At 40.7% G+C, this 18,332-nt stretch overlaps 1 protein-coding gene across 3 annotated transcripts; it reads right to left on the bottom strand.

Annotated features, from left to right (window-relative positions):
- Positions 1-9,581: 9,581 nt before the first annotated feature.
- On the bottom strand, positions 9,582-18,322 carry rps19 (ribosomal protein S19). 3 transcript variants are annotated; one of them, XM_074654902.1, is made up of 7 exons: positions 18,239-18,322; positions 17,050-17,120; positions 15,620-15,720; positions 14,523-14,706; positions 12,882-12,936; positions 12,430-12,535; positions 9,582-9,639 (listed from the first exon to the last, which is right to left on the bottom strand). In XM_074654902.1, exons 2-6 carry the CDS (start codon positions 17,118-17,120, stop codon positions 12,449-12,451), a joined length of 498 nt encoding a protein of 165 aa, XP_074511003.1. In that variant the 5' UTR covers positions 18,239-18,322; the 3' UTR covers positions 9,582-9,639; positions 12,430-12,448. The 3 variants fall into 3 exon arrangements, with proteins under 3 accessions (XP_074511003.1, XP_074511002.1, XP_074511004.1); XM_074654901.1 differs by having other exon boundaries at positions 12,479-12,535; XM_074654903.1 differs by lacking the exon at positions 12,430-12,535.
- Positions 18,323-18,332: the final 10 nt, after the last annotated feature.

The following is an 18,332-nucleotide window of genomic DNA, read 5'->3' as shown; positions in this document are numbered from 1 at the left end:
AAGAAATCCATTGCCACAAATCATATCATACTAGCTTGTCATGAAGGAGGTAAAATAAGAACTTGCGCTAAATTTTGGTGAGAAAGAAAGAACTGTCAGTCCATTTCCAAAAGTGTGAAAATGGGTTCTATGGGTACCCACAAGTCTCCTCTTTACAGACATGCCCACTTTATGATAATCACATGCAGTTTGAGGCAAGTCATAGTCAAGTCAGCACACTGATACACTGACAGCTGTTGTTGCCTGTCGGGTGTGAGTTTGCCATGTTATGATTTGAGCATATTTTTTATGCTCAATGCAGTACCTGTGAGGGTTTCTGGAAAATATCTGTCATTGTTTTGTGTTGTTAATTGATTTCAAATAATAAATATATACATTTTGCATTAAGCAAGCATATTTGTCCACTAGAGTATTAAATACTTGACAAATCTCCCTTTGAGGTACATTTTGAACAGATAAAATATGTGCAATTAATTTGTGATTAATCGTTGATTAAATATGGACGATCATGCGATTAAATATTTTAATCAATTGACAGCCCTATTTATATTTTATAAGATGATCATACAACATATTTTCCATGTAAAACCTTAATCGGCAAAGTAACTCCAGCTGTCATACATGTCGTGTTATATATAGTAACATATTTGCCTCTGAAATGTAATAGAGTAGAAGTATGAAGTAGCATAAAATAAGATCAGAAAAAATTGAGAAAGGACAGTACTGCAGTAAATGTACTTACTTTCCATTACTGGCTTGTTTACAATCTGTCTGATCATCTGATAATATTTCCTGTTCCGCTGGACAACGATCTCTTATGCAAGAACAGTGTTCATAACTGATAGAAATTATGACCAAAACTTCAAAAATAACTACATTATAATAAAACTAAATTTCCAACATTTGCAGCAATTTTGTCAGTCACAGCAATTAGTCCCAGCTTGATATGATTTACATACAAAGAAAGATGTCCCTGTTGGTTATTAAATGTGCACTGATCCACTCTGAATGCACAATTCCCAAATACCCTTCTGAGACTCGCCTTCATCACATTTCACTAATGACACTGGCTAATCTGCTCAGGTTTTGCTTGCGTTTCCATGTATTGCAGTTAATGCAGTCATGATTTGTCTGTATCCCTAAAATCATCATCTTCATTGGATTCCATGTTTAATTTGACTTAAAGAGGTGCAGGGATTTGTAGAAAGCATGGGGCCTTTTTAGTAGAGGTGAAGCATGACACAAAAGCTCAGGGGTTTTAAGCCCTGATAACGAATGGTGAGGCTGGGGGAGGGGTAAGAGGGTAGTAATGGTACTACGGGATAAAGGATAAAGGGTAACAGGGGAAAGGAGATAGCAGGAAGAGGGGGAACACAGGCAGACAATAGGAAGGTTGAAAGAGAAAGATCATTAGAGCGATGAAGTGAGAGTCTGAGGGATTGTTTAGATTGGAGGAGGGAGGAGGAGGGCCATGGGTTGAGTGGAAACAGAGGAAGGAATGAGGGTGAGAAGTCAGAAAAAGTGTTCTGGTTTAACTGAAGCTTCACTTAAAGGGGAATTTCTGTATTTTTCCAACCCTATTTTCCCATGTTTTTGTGTCACTCCTCTTTCTCCTCACCCGCTCAATTTGTAGGAGCTCTTCCATCTGTGGGCTTATACTTTGAAATAAAAACAGACAGCTATCGAATTGAAAGACCTCATCCACATTGTCAAAATCATCTAAATATTCAGCCATGACAATGAAAATATTTTAGATAACATAAGCTACACTCTCTGTACTAACGTTTCCACTGTTGGATCAGAGCCTGTCGGTGGCAAAAACAAGCACTTTTAGTGGACGTAAATGATGTCGGTGCCAGCTTGCCCTGATATGATTACACTGCAGGCTATGAGCGGCTGCCGTCTACAGCATGAGTTATTCAGCATGAAAAAGCATAAAAAAACAACTAATTGAGTAAAGAAATCTTAAACAACTAAGACCAATACGACCGATTAGTTCATCAATCGACTGAGGGAAGAGGGGGGGCATCCCTAAACCAAAGAATCTGACAAAATCAGATGATGGCGCTGGATGAAATGTCAGGTTAAAGTTTCTACAATTCATCCTCTTGAGACCACAAATGTGTGTACCATATTTCACAGCGATCCATCATCATCATCATCATCATCATCGTTGCCAAGATACTTCATTAAAGTATTTACAATGTCAACTTCGTGGTGGTCCTTAAGGGAAAGTCAGAAGATCAATAAAGTCAGCAAGACACATCATCAATCCATAAAGTAGATGTTGAGACCAAGGTCGTTACTCCCTCTGGGGACCTTGAATATCTGTTGTAAATCCATCAACAGGTGTTGAGATATTTCACTCCGAACCCAAAACGTCAAAGTCATGGTCGCGCTAGAGGAAATGCCAGGGGATGAGTGGTGGTTGGCTCGTCAGAGCAATGGGCTGCTCTCCCAGGCTAAGGCCTAGTCCACACGTACAAAGGTGTCTTTATAAACACAGCTTTTTCTATGGGTTTCGGCCTTTCGTCCACACCCAGACGGCGTTTTAGGTCACTGAAAGTGGAGCTTTTGTAAAACTTCTGCCAGATGACTCAGTAGGATTCATCCTCTGGGGAACGTAAATGTCAGTTCAAAATTTCATGGCAATTCTTCAACAGTTGTCGTGATATTTCAGCCTGGATCAAAGTGGTGGATCAACTGGCATTTTCATCCCTAGAGCTATGAAAGCATGGCTAAAAATGCAACATGTCTGGGTCAATCATTACTGGTGTATTTGTCATATCTGTAGAAGCAAAAGAATGTAATAACATCTCACTGCTACGACTTGGAAATTTTCACGCCATGTATGAATCACTTTATAAACTGTAAATTGAGCAAAGGCAAATTTCAGCAGACATTACTTGCTTTTTTTGTAGATTAGGAGCGATAGCTGATCATTTTGGTTTTGATTATTCAATGTACATGTATATAAGGGTATCAAAGTTCACACGATAACGGACATTTGTTTTAACGCCACTAATTTCTTTAACACATTAACGCAACTAACTCAATTGTTTTTAGGTTGTAGCTTATTTTTAAGCCAGAATGAAGATACTTACATCAGGTGAAACTAGGAAACCTAAGGAATCCATTGGTATCAACCATGTCATACTAGCTTGTCACAAAGGAGGTTAAATAATGTTCCAAACTTATGCTACATTTTAAACCTCTGACCTCAAGATATGTGAATGAAAATGGGTTCTATGGGTACCGACGAGTCTCCCCTTTACAGACATGCTCACTTTATGATAATCACATCATCAGTTTGGGGCAAGTCATAGTCAAGTCAGCACACTGACAGCTGTTGTTGCATGTTGGGCTTGAGTTAAACATGTTATGATTTGAGCACATTTTTTTAATAATTCAGTATCTGTGAGGGTTTCTGAACAATATTTGTCATTGTTTAGTGTTGTTAATTGATTTCAAATAATAAATATATATATACAGTTGTATAAAGCAAGCATATTTGGTGAATGGTAAATGGATTTGCATTTATATACTGTAGCGCCCGACCACTCAAAGCGCTTTAGACTGCATGTCAGCATTCAGCCATTGACACACACATTCATAAACTGATGGCAGAGGCTGCCATGCTATCTAAATGGTCATTCAAACATCGATGGCTATGCCTTCAGGAGCAATTTGGGGTTCAGTATCTTGCTCAAGGACACTCCCACATGTGAAGTGGAGGAGCCAGGGATCGAACCGCAGACCTTTCGAGCTCTACCTCGGAGCCACAGCCACCAACTACCATGTCGATAAGAGTATTAAATGCTTGACAAATCTCCTCTTAAGGTGCATTTTGAACGGATACAAAATGTGTGATTAATCATGGACAATCATGCGATTAATCGCAATTAAAAATATTTAATTGATTGACAGCCCTGTAATCAATTAAATTTATTTTTCTTGTATATATTTCAATACATCTTATGATCTTATGATCTTGTAATGGCACTCTTTATAACAATTTTAATATAGTTGGAGAATCGTCCTAGAATCTAATTTCTCCAGCTTTCTCAAGGCCGTGAGTCTGAAGTGAACAGTTTTCCAGTCAAGTGCTCGTGTTTACAGTAAATCCAACATAACATGAAACTCAGCAAAAGGCCACTGAGTGCAAGGATAGGTCATGCAATCATTGCAAATGGAGCATGCTGAAGAGGATCTAAACCATCTTCTCATGCATGCACTAAACCTTGAACATATTTCTACGAGTGTAACGCCGAGGAAAGAGGCCTGTCGAGGGGGCTGTGGGTGATGAGACATTTCTTAGATGCTGGGTATGGTAAGTGAGTTGAGGCTGCTCTGTTGGTTGAGTTCACACACAGCTTGGTCAGTTTCGGACACCTCTGCTGGGCATTTTCTTTGGAGATTTCTCCTCCCTCCCACGGAGACACACCGACAGATAGGGGGTGGACTGTGAGAGATATAGAGATGATGAAGCGGAGAGCTACAAACACACACTTCCTCCTATCTCAGTCTGTCACTGTGTCAACTATCTCCACAGCCAGTCGGAGTCACACTGGTGTCTAGCTGTCTCCCTCTGTCACTCTTTTGTTCTGTGTTGAAGAAAGCGCATGCAGGGCCGCGGCATCAAAGTGTGAATGACTTGAAAGCTCTGATCTACACACAAGCACAGCCACATCATAGAAGTAATATGGCCTACACACACACACATACACACATATACAGAAGACACACTGTGCAATTCAGTCAGTTCGGCTGGCTTTTGTAGACAGCATCTGTTCTGCGCCCTGTCATCCTCCCTTTGCACCCCACCCCCTGTGACAGGTGGAGGGGATTCAGACCCACGAGCTATGGAGACACACACACACACACACATACAAAGCTCACAGAGACCCAAAAGTCACTGACACATGGTTTGTATTTCGCCTACACACACACACACACTCATGTACACACACCTGCTGTGGGGCAGTGCTACAGTGCCCTGTGGTGCCAGGCAGGCTGAGCGGCACGTTGCATGTTTACACCACCTGCTCCGTGGCAAAACAGAGGATGAGGGATTAGCGCTGACAGCACACAGAAGAAGACACACATACAGTAGGACAGATGTATATAAAAACCATGAAACTATCCAGGAAGTCAACAAGGTCAAACGTCTTCTTTCTTGCACCCGCACACACCAAAACAAACTCATCCATCAATCAGCTTTTACACACCCACTGGGACGGATGAGTGTGTAAAGCAGGCTTCTTATAGCCGAGGGGTTTCTCACTTGCAGACTTGTAATGCAGAAGGCAGCGGCGCAGCTCTCTGCTAAAACAACACTGACCTTTTGGCCCCAGACTAATTTCTATAAACACTCTTGCAGACTAGGGCTGACCCTCGCCACACAGCATCAACACACCATACGAGGCCTCTACACTGCAACTGCTGCGTTGGTTTAACCACTGACTTGTACAATAAGACTTCATTAAGGCTTAAAAGGTCACATTTTTACACAATCGTATCATTTAAAAAAAAAATTATACATCCACAACTCGTTTAAAGAAAAGTAAAAGTATGGCTTTTCCTTAAAAAAAAAGTAAAAATATTGAATTAATCATTTAAAAAATGTTGATGGGTCCTAAATTAATGTTTTGTTTATCTCTATGGAAGATATCTGACGGTTGGTTCTCACTTCTAACAAGGCTTGTGAGCCAATAGTATAAGGACCTTGGTATGACATGGTATCTGTTTGTTGTCAGCGATGAAGTTGCCAGTTAGTGTGGAAAAAAAAAGAAGATAAATGGTTTTGACGCTGGTCAAATCAGGCTGAAGATTATGTGAATATTTACCAAGGCAACAGGTGACAACTGACGTGGCCTAATCGTCCGAACAACAATAACCCATAAAATTACAAAACAAAACAACAACAACAACCAACAGCCACAGTCCTTGAACCTGAACCAATGTGTTGTCACCGGTTAAATTGTCAAAATGAGAAAAATAACAGCTTCAATCCCATCAAGATACGCATCAGAGGGGATTTAGAAGTGGGTGACTGTCTGAACCAGAGTTGTAGGCCTATAGCTACATGTTGCTGAATGACTTTTACTCGACCACAATAGAATCACCTGACATGACTGTCCGAGTCTCGCTCCACTCGACCATAAAATATGCAGGTTGTGCAACAAACTGGCAACCATTTGTCGTGAAATGAATGCACTGGAACGGGGGGAGGGAGGATGTGACTTCTAGTGGCTGAATTTGATCAGTTATGAGAATGTTAATTGATTTAAAATAATACATACAGTATATAAATACATTTGCATTAAGCAAGCATATTTGCCCACTCCCATGTTGATAAGAGTATTAAATACTCGACAAATCTCCCTTTAAGGTACATTTTGAACGGATAGAAAGAATGTGCGATTAATTTGCGATTAACTATGGACAATCATGCAATTAATCCCGTTTAAATATTTTAAACGATTGACAGCCCTACTAAATACCCGAGCTTACTTTGATCAGCACGAAAAAGATCTTGACAAATAGAAAACGGATTGAGGGTTTGAATGTCTACAAAAACTGAACTGCAACAAAGGATTTTGAGAAAGCAATGCAGTTTATGAGGAAAGCATTGTGTTGTGCGGCAGGAAGGGGCTGATGTTATCTCCGCCAAGCCAGAAGCATATTCTATGGGATCTCTGCCAGCTTTTCCCAAAGAAAACTCAGCTAACTCGATATGCCAGAGACTGGGAATGCTGGGAAACTTTCTGGAGGTATGTCTTGTCTTCTGGGGGGGAAACATGCCGGAGGGCATGAAGCTGTGGGTTGACAATGTGTGTGTGTGTGTGTGTGTGTAGGGAGCTCTTCTGATAGTGGTTCTATTTTAGAGACTTGTGCAGCGGAGACATTTCTTAGTTATCTGCTGTTTCCAGCCCCGAGGAGGTGAGAGGCAGGTCTGCATCCATTCTCAGTGTGATCAAGCTGAGCTGCCAAAGAATTGGGAGAGTGAGTAGGTGCAGCCACCTCCTCATACGCACACACACACACACACACACACACACACACACACACACACACACACACACACACACACACACACTAGGCACAACAAACCACTTGGATGTGCATTTTGTTATAGTGGTAATTGTTCCACACTGGTAATTGCTATAGTGACGCCTGCTGATAATTACGCTCCACACAATGACAAATCGGCGCACAAACAAGTTGACTGACTGGAGCTGAAATCACATTAATACAAAATGTGGCTGCAGAAATGTATGCAGTCGAAAACGGAAGCGAGTGAACAAATGTGGAAGACCTCCTCTGGTGGATTCCACACATTTCTCTTTACTAGTCAAAGACATGTTTATCCTTCTCTCTCTCTTCCAAATTAAAGGGTAGAAGAAAAAAGAGGGATCAAGGGGAGGGAGAGGAGGGATGGGCCAGTGAAGGGAGGGAGGAAGGGTTCAGGTGTTCAACAACAGCTGGTTTCCAAATGAAAAAGAGGAGAGCGGGCGGACACGGAGATGGAGACGAGTGAGAGAGGGGGTGTATATATAAAAAGGCTAGAGATTAATATTTCCTGAGAGACGTGCAGAATAATTGGAGGCTTTGTGGTGATTGACAAACAAAGACGAGACAGCCGTGTGTTGGATGGGGCCGAGAGAGCACCGCACTGTATTATATTATGCGGTGTTGTGTACTGTACTCAAAACACAGTGGATGGCAGACTGGCAAACACAGCAGGCTCATTGTCCAGGGATCTGCAACACAGGACCAAGTATAAGCTCACCCACACACAGTCAGCACAGCAGGCTGTGTTCAACAGCTCCGCTCTGTTGGCAAACAATGCCTTCTGGTTATTGTTCTTCAAATCTGGACATGAATTGAGTCAACGATATAAATCTTTATTATCAAAAAGGAGACACAGATATATACATGAACACTGCACTGCACTCCCCCCCCCCCGACCCCCCTTCTCATTTGGTTGTGCTTGTCGCCCCAAGGCTAGCTGAGGAACGAAAAAAAAAAGAGCCGGCACATGAAGCTCCACTGACCCAAATTGAAAATGAGAAAAGGAAACAGATTGGATGTTTTACAGTCAATTTGCCCAGCGCATTACATTTTCTCTGTGGAAAGCTCCCGAAGCTGTCACGATAAACACAATGTGAAGTGTTTTATATTACGCAGAAATGTTGGGAGCTAAACAGATTTAGGAAAAACTGCCAATAGCAGAAAATCATGTAGCCCCTTAAAATTGTTTGCACCTCATTCAACTTGTAAAATGTCAGGCTTTTTTTTAAATACATCTATTTATAATAACTGACTGGCCGGTGCCATTAGATTAATAAGTGCTACTGCTTTAAGGACATGAGTAGGCAGCTCAGAGGCAATCACCCCAAAGTGCTTATATAGGCATGATAGATATTCTATAGGCTTTGGCACCCTCTGCAGGATTTCCAAAGCACCGCCAAATTAAATCAGTCAAGTGCTCTCCCTGATTGAACTTTGTGCAGAACATGCAAGTCTATCTCCTTAGAAAAAGACAAGAAATTGTGTCTTAACTTGACCCAACTGGAAACCCAATATGTAAAAAAAGTTATGTTTCAGAAAAGAATGTTTTTAGATTAAACTATAAACTCACATTTCTTTTTATTCTTTAATGAGACGATTTGGGCACACCAGAAGTAGCATTTAATGCCTGCTGTAAATGAGCAACCCACCACCCACACACATTAATGACAACCATCATGTTTCTCATAATACTGTTTTCCAAATATCCAAATTATCTCGACAGTGATGGAGTAAAATAGTAAATTTACAGTATTTGTTCAATGCCGTTAACATTAAGGTGGTTTAGGAAGCTGCTGTGGGTCGTTTCAGTCTCTAGGTGGCACTGTGGCCCTGAATGAAACTGCTAAATCATGACATCATTCCTTACCAACTATTCAACTGTCAATTGCGTTGCTTATGGAAACGTAATCATCTGCCTTTATTAACTGAACAATTTTCCTTGGTTGTCATGGTATCAATGGACCAATCTGTACTAACTACATCTGATACATGAACACAGTGGCAGAAAAAAAAAGAAAAAAGATTAATATGGGAGCTAAGTGTGACAGATGAGAGCATTTGGCCACTGATGAGGCTCAATGTATTGGCTCGCTGACAGAGCAGCGCCCAGGAAGCCTTTTCAAAACTGCTACATGAAACTGCACCCTGTAGTGAGCTTCTGCTGGTTAGAGGATACGAGGATCTGGAAACAACCTATGGTCGTTTGCTGCCCTTTGGACTAAATTACTTTCGTCGGCCTTGTTCGTGTGGCTAATAAACTGTCTATTTAGACCAGCTACGGATGATTTCGTGCAGTAGTATCTCGCCCTTTTAAATTCTCTCCCTCGCCAATAAATTTGCCTCAACTTGAACACCACCAGTGAAATATGAGCCCAATGACACAATCAAACAATTTCTTATTCAGACAAGGTGAGCAGAGTACTTCATAAATACTGAGCAGACCATTTATGCCCTCAGGTTCATCTTCATTGTTCACACAAAGTAGAAAAAACAAAGCGCACACAGTGTTTGACTTTCTCCAAAAAAGATTTATTGAACAATTTTTGTCTTGTTTGCAGCTGCAACCTGTGGAAAGAACAAAGAAACAACAGCATGAGGATTATTCATAAATTAAGTCCAAGAGCAGATGAGGTGTTGCAGTGCCTTTGAAAACTTTTGTTGTCTTGAAATCGAAATCCAATTACTTGCTGTGGAAAAATATATTTTAATGGTTCTTCATGCTGCCATAGATGGTGCAAATGAACCCAACTATTTAAACTCTTTTGTACCAATCGCTATTAGAGCTGCAACGACTAATCGATTAGTTTTCAATTATATTAATCGCCAACTATTTTGATAATCAATTAATCGCTTTGAGTAATTCTTTAAAGAAAAAGTAAAACGTCTGATTCCAGCTTCTTTAATGTGAATATTTTCTGGTTTCTTTACTCCTCTATGACAGTAAACTGAATATCTTTGAGTTGTGGACAAAACAAGACATTTGAGGATGTCATCTTTGGGAAACACCGATCGACATTTTTCACCATTTTCTTGACATTTTATTAACCAAACCAATAATCGCAAAAATTATCTACAAATTAATCAATAATGTAATTAATAGTTAGTTGCAGGCCTAATTGCGATCAAATTAAACTTCCCATCTGCTAAATATTCTATTAGTTTACTTGTAAATTTCTCACCACATTAAAGCCCACCGCAATATTGTGTTTGAACAAGAAATGTGCAACTTAAGGACGTAAGATGCTATCAAAATGCAATTTCATGGGGACTTGAGTGAACACAGTTTGGAGGAGAAAATGTTTGTGTTTCAGTTGCTGCCAAAAACACTGAATAGTCTGACAGTACATGGCAGAAACGTGGCTTGCAAGGGGAAAATCATCAAGCTCTTAAAAAGCCATCAGAAACTACAACACACAAGGGGGATTCGTGAGGAGGTAGCGGAGCCACACATACATGCTATGTGCCAGTTTTGTGCAGCAGGTAGGCGGGGCTGAGCTCAGGTCTGTTCATCTGCATACTGCTCATTAGCATGGGTAAACAAGGAGAAAACTGGTGCCATACGGCGGACTTGCCAAGCATGAAATTCCCTCCACATGTTTACCCCCTTTACCCTTGGATTATCACAACACTGCTGCCTCTCTGCTGATTTTTTGACAAGGCTCAACTGCGATTTGTTTTTCAGTGAAGGCGAACAAACAATGCCAGTAGTGTGCCACACAAGACACATAACTCACTTGGCTGGCAGAGGAAATTTTGCCCAAGGACAAGTGCTTTAAAAAAGCCTCGCATGCTGAACTGACACTGGGGCCGTGTACTCCCGCAACAGACAAGGTGTCGCATCAAAGCAAAGGGATGGTATTTCTATGATCACACACGCTTAAGGCGCCACCCGGAGCGCATCTGAACGTAACATAAATTGCCAGCGTGTCATACACAGCCAGTCACTGAAAAAAAAAAAACCTTTGGCTGGCCGGCATGAGGTTGCGATGATATTCATTCGACAGCATGGGAGCCTGATACTGGAGCATTTAAATTCTAGCAGTAGGTTCGACCAGGCTGTAGCATACATACTAAAACTCCTCGGCACAATGGCTACCATTTAAAGCAGTGGGAAGTCAACTCCCCTTTGTGTTTTTCATTACTGAGAGACAGTAGGAAACAAGTAGAGGCACAGGTAAGAAGGGTCTGGTGGTGCGATTCAATTCTCAGCTACCAGGATTGTTTATGGCTGCCAGAGGAAAATGGTCTTTACCCCTACAACACAGACTTCAGCTGCATTTGGGAAATGCCTGTTTCATTTCATGATAAAAAACACTAACTAAGGCCGCAATCTCATAATACATACACAACGCACTACACAGACCTAGGTTAATCTCTTAAATGTAGTGTATAAGGCTTAAGGCCGTTACACACCGGGGGCGTGACGAATAAACGACACGAAACTGCAAAACACTCGCAATATTATATTTGTAGGGCTTTTATGGTGAAAGTTTTAGATTGGAGGGAGTGGATCTGGTCTGTGCTGCAGTTTGTCATGGTTAAAGAGTAATACAGTTTGCCGTCATGGTTCAGACAATGCAGCCTCCGCGTTGTCGTTTCATAAATATAGGTGCAACTCGACCCGTTCCGCACAACTTGATTAGTGCATACCTTTATTCAAGGTGCGAGAGCTCAGAAAAACAACCGCGTTGCGAAAAAAATTACGCCGCTTTTTCACCGCATAATATTTAAGTTCTGTGTGAAAGTACTCATGACAAAACCAGGTCGAAAAAATATATTGACATGTAAATTAATTGCATGAAAAAAACACCCCTGTTGTGTAAAGGCTTTTAGTATCTCAATTTGTTATACGACTGTAGATTTTGTATGTGGGTCACATATTTGAATGGAAAGCAAAGCAGTGGCAAGGTGGTGGCAGAGCAATGGCGCGCAGTGAAAGTGTTTTAATGGGACAGCAAATTAGTATAATACGGCTTATGTGAAGTTGTGTAAGGATTTGAGGCAAGGTACAGATTCAGTGTATAACCAACACTATCAGTGCAGTAATCACTCATTAGTATTCATACAGAACATCAGTAAATGGATTTGTCCGTTTCAGATAAAACACACACACACACACACACACACACACACACACACCCTGAATGACATTGTCCTTGTGTAATAAACATCTTTCTACACCACTCCCATTGTTTTCTGTCAACCTTAATTATTTCAGTTTGTCAGGCTTGGCCCTTTGTGCACTACAGGCAATGAGTGCATTATGTTAAGGTTAAACACACGCATGAGTAAATGCACATAACAGTAAGCGACACGTTCATACTTTTTTGGGTACACTACAATAGCATTGATTACCAATTTATATGTACTTTGATCAGTACACTGCATCAGCTGATCCACTCACCGGCAGCGGGGCGTGTGGGTTTGTCGGTGGTTTGTCGATGGCGTTATGGCTGTGAACCTAGGTGTAGCAGACAGTGTGTGTACAGTTTATTTGTTGGTGGATAAATGCTACGAGGCTACAACTCGCTCTGCTCAAGCGATCCATAGGCCGGAGCCAACTTCCTGTATCTTGTAACTTCGGCTCCACCTCTTAAGGTGGACCAGCTTTTCTCCTTAAAGAAACAAGCCGCTCCTCTGAGCTTTTTAATTAATTATTAATATTTATTTTAACCGTTTAACCGATAGTGTTAATCTGTTAATTATTAACATCCATAGCCTCTTTGTATGGTTTTGTTCAGACTTCAAATAATCAAGTTACTTATGTGTATGTCAACATAATTAGTGAAGTTGGGTTAGTTTCTCACCTGGCCAGCAATTCTATCCAGGTCTCTGGTTCCCTGGGCAGTAAGTCTGCGACCACTGAGAGAAAGAGAACAACAATAATGAAAACAAAAAAATGAGGGAACATAATAGAATACATCAACCTATACAACTTTGTCAAAAATCAATACAAAAAATGCCTAAGCCTTCAATAACTCGGCTACTTCTTTACGCCACATTGACCACAATATTACAGTTAAGGAAAGCCTCATGTCAATACTCCATCTATACATGTAGGCAAGAATCAATTATTAACCCTGAAACAAAGGCGATTCAAAACGGAATTTCATTTTCCTGTCCACTTGAACTGAATAAAAAACCAAGCCAATCAATTAGTCCTCTCGTTACAGTGAGATTACATCATTATTGCAGACTCGCAGAACAAAATTCAAGCTCATGCACTTAGAGATTTCACAGGTATCAGCATCACATTAATGGGTCTATTTTACATCATGTTCTCCACAGATAAAATCACAGTATTGCAAGAATGAGTGACTGCATGTGTAGAGCAGAGTGTCAATTACTCCATGCCCACATTAGCCCAAAAACACACCACATCATGCACATGCCAGCTAATACATGCTGTCAGCTTTGACTGCATTGTACAGATTATATATATACTAGGGCCGCAACTAACAACTATTTTAATAATCAATAAGTCAATAACTACTTCAACTCATCAGATAAAAAGAAAGGCTTCATATTTCTTCCAGCGTTTTATTTAAAAAAAAAAAACTTATTTCTCGCATTCTTGTAAAATGCTTTTACTACAAAAAAAAAAATAATTAAATAAATGGACATATAAATGTGACCAACATATATTTGATCAGATATTCCGCAAGTTTGTGTTGTTAAGAAATAAAGGATTCACTTTAGATTGTCTCCGACTAATGACATGAAATATTCCCAAAACTCCACAACGTGACGTTGTACGGTGCCTCTCCAGCCAAATTTCAGCTAAATAGCGCTCGCGGCAGATTTGCATCCATTCTGACGAACAAACCACGATCACAGATTGATTTAAAAACTGTCAGACAGAAATAACTCGCATCTGTTTTCTCAGTTTTGTGATGAATCAATTTAGCCAGGTGTTTGCTTTAAAATAGCTTTCAGGTGTGTTAGCTCTATCAAGCATTAGCTTTAAAATAGCTTTATCAGGAGCCCGGCTACATTGATCCATCACAAAACAGAAAACAGACAGATAGTATTAATTAAATTAGAATCCGCAGTCGTGCCTTGGCCTCTGCACTTTTTTCCACTGTATCGTTAGTCTCCGTTTCTGCCATTTTTCAAATTACTGACCGCCATTTCTTGCAATTCATTGCATGAGCTATACAAGGCACGGCAATGGCTGGCTTACTAACCCCCCCTTAGGGGACATTGCCACAGCGTGTGCCATGCATCATAACAGACCCAACTAATAGATGATGAAATTAGTTGCAAACTATTTTTCAATTAACAATTTAACAGTTGTTGCAGCCCTAATACACACATATCCAAACAAGGCTCAGATTAAAAAGCCACACAAAACCTCTTGACAGTAATTTTTTAACACACTCAAACTAGTTAATCTAGCTTTTAATGAAAGATTTTATCTAGTGGCTACAGTGAATAGAGGCACTCACCCATTGGGATCCTTCTCAACCATCTTGAGCAGCTCGAGGGCCTGCAGCACCTTACGAGCCACGTTCTTGGATCCTACACTGTAATGGGCAGGGCACACGCCATTCCTCTGGCGACTTCCATAGATTTTGGTCATGGAGCCAACACCAGCACCTCCACGGAGGTACAGGTGGCGCACTGTGGATGCTGCAGGAGCAGAAGAGATGAGGGCGTTATGTTGCGGCTTCAGTAACTAATATGTTGTTTTGAGGGTTCACTCGCAACATGGCAAAATACCGACGTTTGGATAAGTAAGCTTGTGGCCTCAGTAAGAGTGCAAGACAGGAAAATTAATGGGTAATGTGGTTTCATATTTCACGAGAGACATTGGAGGTCAGAGATAAACAGTGATGAACTTGTACATCATCACCAAGCAGTGAGAGTTTAACCTTACTTTCAATTACACCTTTAAGCTATGGCATTAGAAGAAACAATTTTAGTCACAACCCTTTAGAAGAAATGGCAGACAAATGAGGCACATAAGTGATCTCCCCATCATCCTTTGCTTTTCAGGCACTATTTAAAAGGTCTGAGTGCACAAATATGTGAATATCAGCTCTAGTACTCTGTCAACAGTAGTCATTATGTGTCATGTTGTCTCAATGGCACACATCTAAAAGAAAAATAACTTGCATGCGAGTGAATCGTTAAATCAAGGTATATTCTTTACACAGGATGCCAAATCATTCCTGAGATTGCAAAAATGTTCTATAAACGACCACAAAGGCACATTCAACTGGGTATCAAATCCCAGCAGGGTTAGTGCTGACATATCAAGCCAAGTAAGCCCACGCTGCATTCATGACAGCTACCACTACCGTCGCAAAGCTACAAACTTCTATACATCCCTTTGGTGATGTAAAATGCAGTGAGAGCTATTCAGTAGGGGCAGCATGAGCTTCCAACACCAGCAAGTGGTTGAATTGCATTGCTTTACTATATACACACACACATACACTTGTTGCAACCAACTTGAGATATGTACAAAAAAAACGTTGTCTTTCTAGTATCAAAGAGACGCAATGGCAAGTGGGAATTAACATCAAGTATTTGGACTTACCTGCTCTGATGTAGAACCAGTTCTCATCACTGGGGGCCAGCTCCTTGTGCTTACCCAGCTTGACCAGGTCCACCCAGTCAGGCACCTTCAGCTTTCCTGACCTGGGGACAGGAGAGAAGTGTCAACATGTAGTAAACCACAACGGAACCCCGTATAAACACTTTGTTAGCATGTAGCATTACTTTCTATGATATAACACTGTTTATTAGCACTGCATACAACTAAACTTTACATTGAGGCTAACATAAGTATGGAATCAAGTCCAGTGAAAACTATATATGATCAGTCTTGGGTAGGGATGTCACGAGAACCGATGCTTCGATACCAAGTCGAAGCCGATTTTCAAAAAGTGACGGTACCAAGTCGATGCCAATTTTCAAAAAGTGACGGTACTCTTTCTACAGTACCGAAGGTACCGTACGATGCCTTTAATGGTCATTGGTAGTGAGGTGACGGTGAGGAAAATTTTCCACCGGTTAATAAACTTGTGACAACAGCGGTGTTACCGAATACACCGGACATTTTACAAGAAAGATTACTGTCAACATGTGCAGAGCGCTGACTCTGATTTGTACCGTCGGGTGGCGGTGTGCCTGGCCTCTCTGGTAGCGCTTTTACTGCGGGGCTCCGCTGCTCTGTGCACACCGGCTGCGACAGCTCCATCCACCTCGCGGCGATTACCTCATTAACGATATGGTTCCTTTATAGCATTGGGATTAAACGTGAAATATTGCCAAATAGGTGTGTTTGCTTTTCACTTCGATAATAAATCCTCTGCTTCTTGCGCCTACTACTCTGAGCCGTGCTTTTAATACATCCATGCTCTGAGCTGACGAACCAGATGCATTCACGGTCAGTATCTAGTGTCCGTCGTCTGACTATCGATTGATAGCATGCCGCTGATGCACCAAAATGAACAAAATGGGTTTATTCTTTTTATTTATTACTTAAAGGCTACATGCCTCTGTTATGTTCAAATGTTTTTAATAAAAGAATGCATGTTGAATTACATTACTGGGGATTTATTGTTTTGTTACCGTGGTATCGAATTGGTATTGAGAATCGTGTAAATTCACTGGTATTGGCATCGACTACTAGATTTCTGGTACTGTGACATCCCTAGTTATAACATTCAGTTTTTGATGAAACTGTTTAAAAGGGGTGTTGATTCAACTTTGTGACCAGACTGTTGTATTTTAGTGAGTTTCTAAAATCTTTATATCCTGTTTATATATCAAAGAGGGCAGACTATTTGGAAGATTTTGAAACGACATGTTAAGCCATCACTCTCCACCACCATCCTCATCCTCATCACACCAACTGAGGAAATATCTTTTGGAAGAACGGTATTTATCCCACCACTTTTCCTGGGCACATGATTTTTTTGAAATGCCAAGATTATGATGTGTGGAGATAAAAAAAATACTCACTTCTTCAGGAAAGCCGACAGGGCACGGACAAACTCCTGCTGGTTGACGTCTTTCACTGTGACACCTGGCATCTGAATAAGACATAGGAGACACATTAATGTGACATTAAACAAAACCACTGACTGGCTACTCATGAACACGTCGCTTCACTTCTTTAAGTAACTTAACACGGACATATCTTTTAATCATACTTATTGATACTTGTATATTGAAAAAGACCGCATTATATAAAGGTGATTTTAGTATAAACATAAAGGTGAAATGACGCTAAGGAAATAAAATGTTTGGGACTTTTTAAATGTATTTTTGTTTTTTGGTGGGTGAACAGTATTTATTAAATACGCTATATGGACCAATAAAAGTAAATTTTTCACTTGACTGAGCGTGAATTGAAGTTTATGAATCAGGTTTATGGTTGGTTGCCTTGTTCGTTGTCTAGGAAGACATAACGTGATCTAACGTTGACGCACAGTAATGATATAGGAGACACATTAACGTGACATTAAACAAAACCACTGACATACACTCTAATAGACTGAGTTGGCTACTCGTCGACACACTTCTTTAAGGATGCTGTTCAGATGTCATGGAAGAAATAACGTGATCTAACGTTGACGCACAGAACATGCTGTGAGAGGCATAATATCAGTTGCTTCTGTGTTATAAAATGCCAATTTAACAGCTCAAGAGGCAACAGTTTAGAGCCGACACATGAGATGTGAGGAGATGATCTTGGTTGCACGCGCTCAACCGGCGTTAGCCTCCTAGCAACAGGGCTGTAGCTAGGTAACCAGCTAACCTTAACGGACCCGACTAAACCTCATTTAGTAGTGAACGCTACCCATTTACATACAATTCACTGATCGCAATACGTTTCAAATGGTATCCATTTCGGGAATATGCAAGTTAACTTTACATTACAGCAATAAATACGAAGCTAAATCGGGATAGCTAGCCACTATGCTAGCAGGCCATGAGGTAGCATGGAGGCAGCCATTACAAACAGGAGCTACACTACTACGAGTAAATTCGTTATAAAAACAAATAAACACGTCTAATAACCTCACGGAAAGCTTAACCGTTTGTTCATCTGTACGTTATACACTACCTGAACACGTTTCGGGAGTAAAAGCTAAAGATATGAAGCTATTTCGTGTCATTTATCCCGAGAGGAGATCTAGTGTTTTACCTTGCTTGTGGACAGCGAAGGGAAGAGGGTGCGACGGGGTTTCCGACTGATGTTAAAACGGGCAAATCTCGTTACATATCGCGAGATTCAGAGC

This window comes from Sebastes fasciatus, chromosome 12 (genome assembly GCF_043250625.1).
Source record: "Sebastes fasciatus isolate fSebFas1 chromosome 12, fSebFas1.pri, whole genome shotgun sequence".
NCBI classification, from domain to species: Eukaryota; Metazoa; Chordata; class Actinopteri; order Perciformes; family Sebastidae; genus Sebastes; species Sebastes fasciatus.
This window is presented reverse-complemented; position numbering and strand designations above follow the sequence as displayed.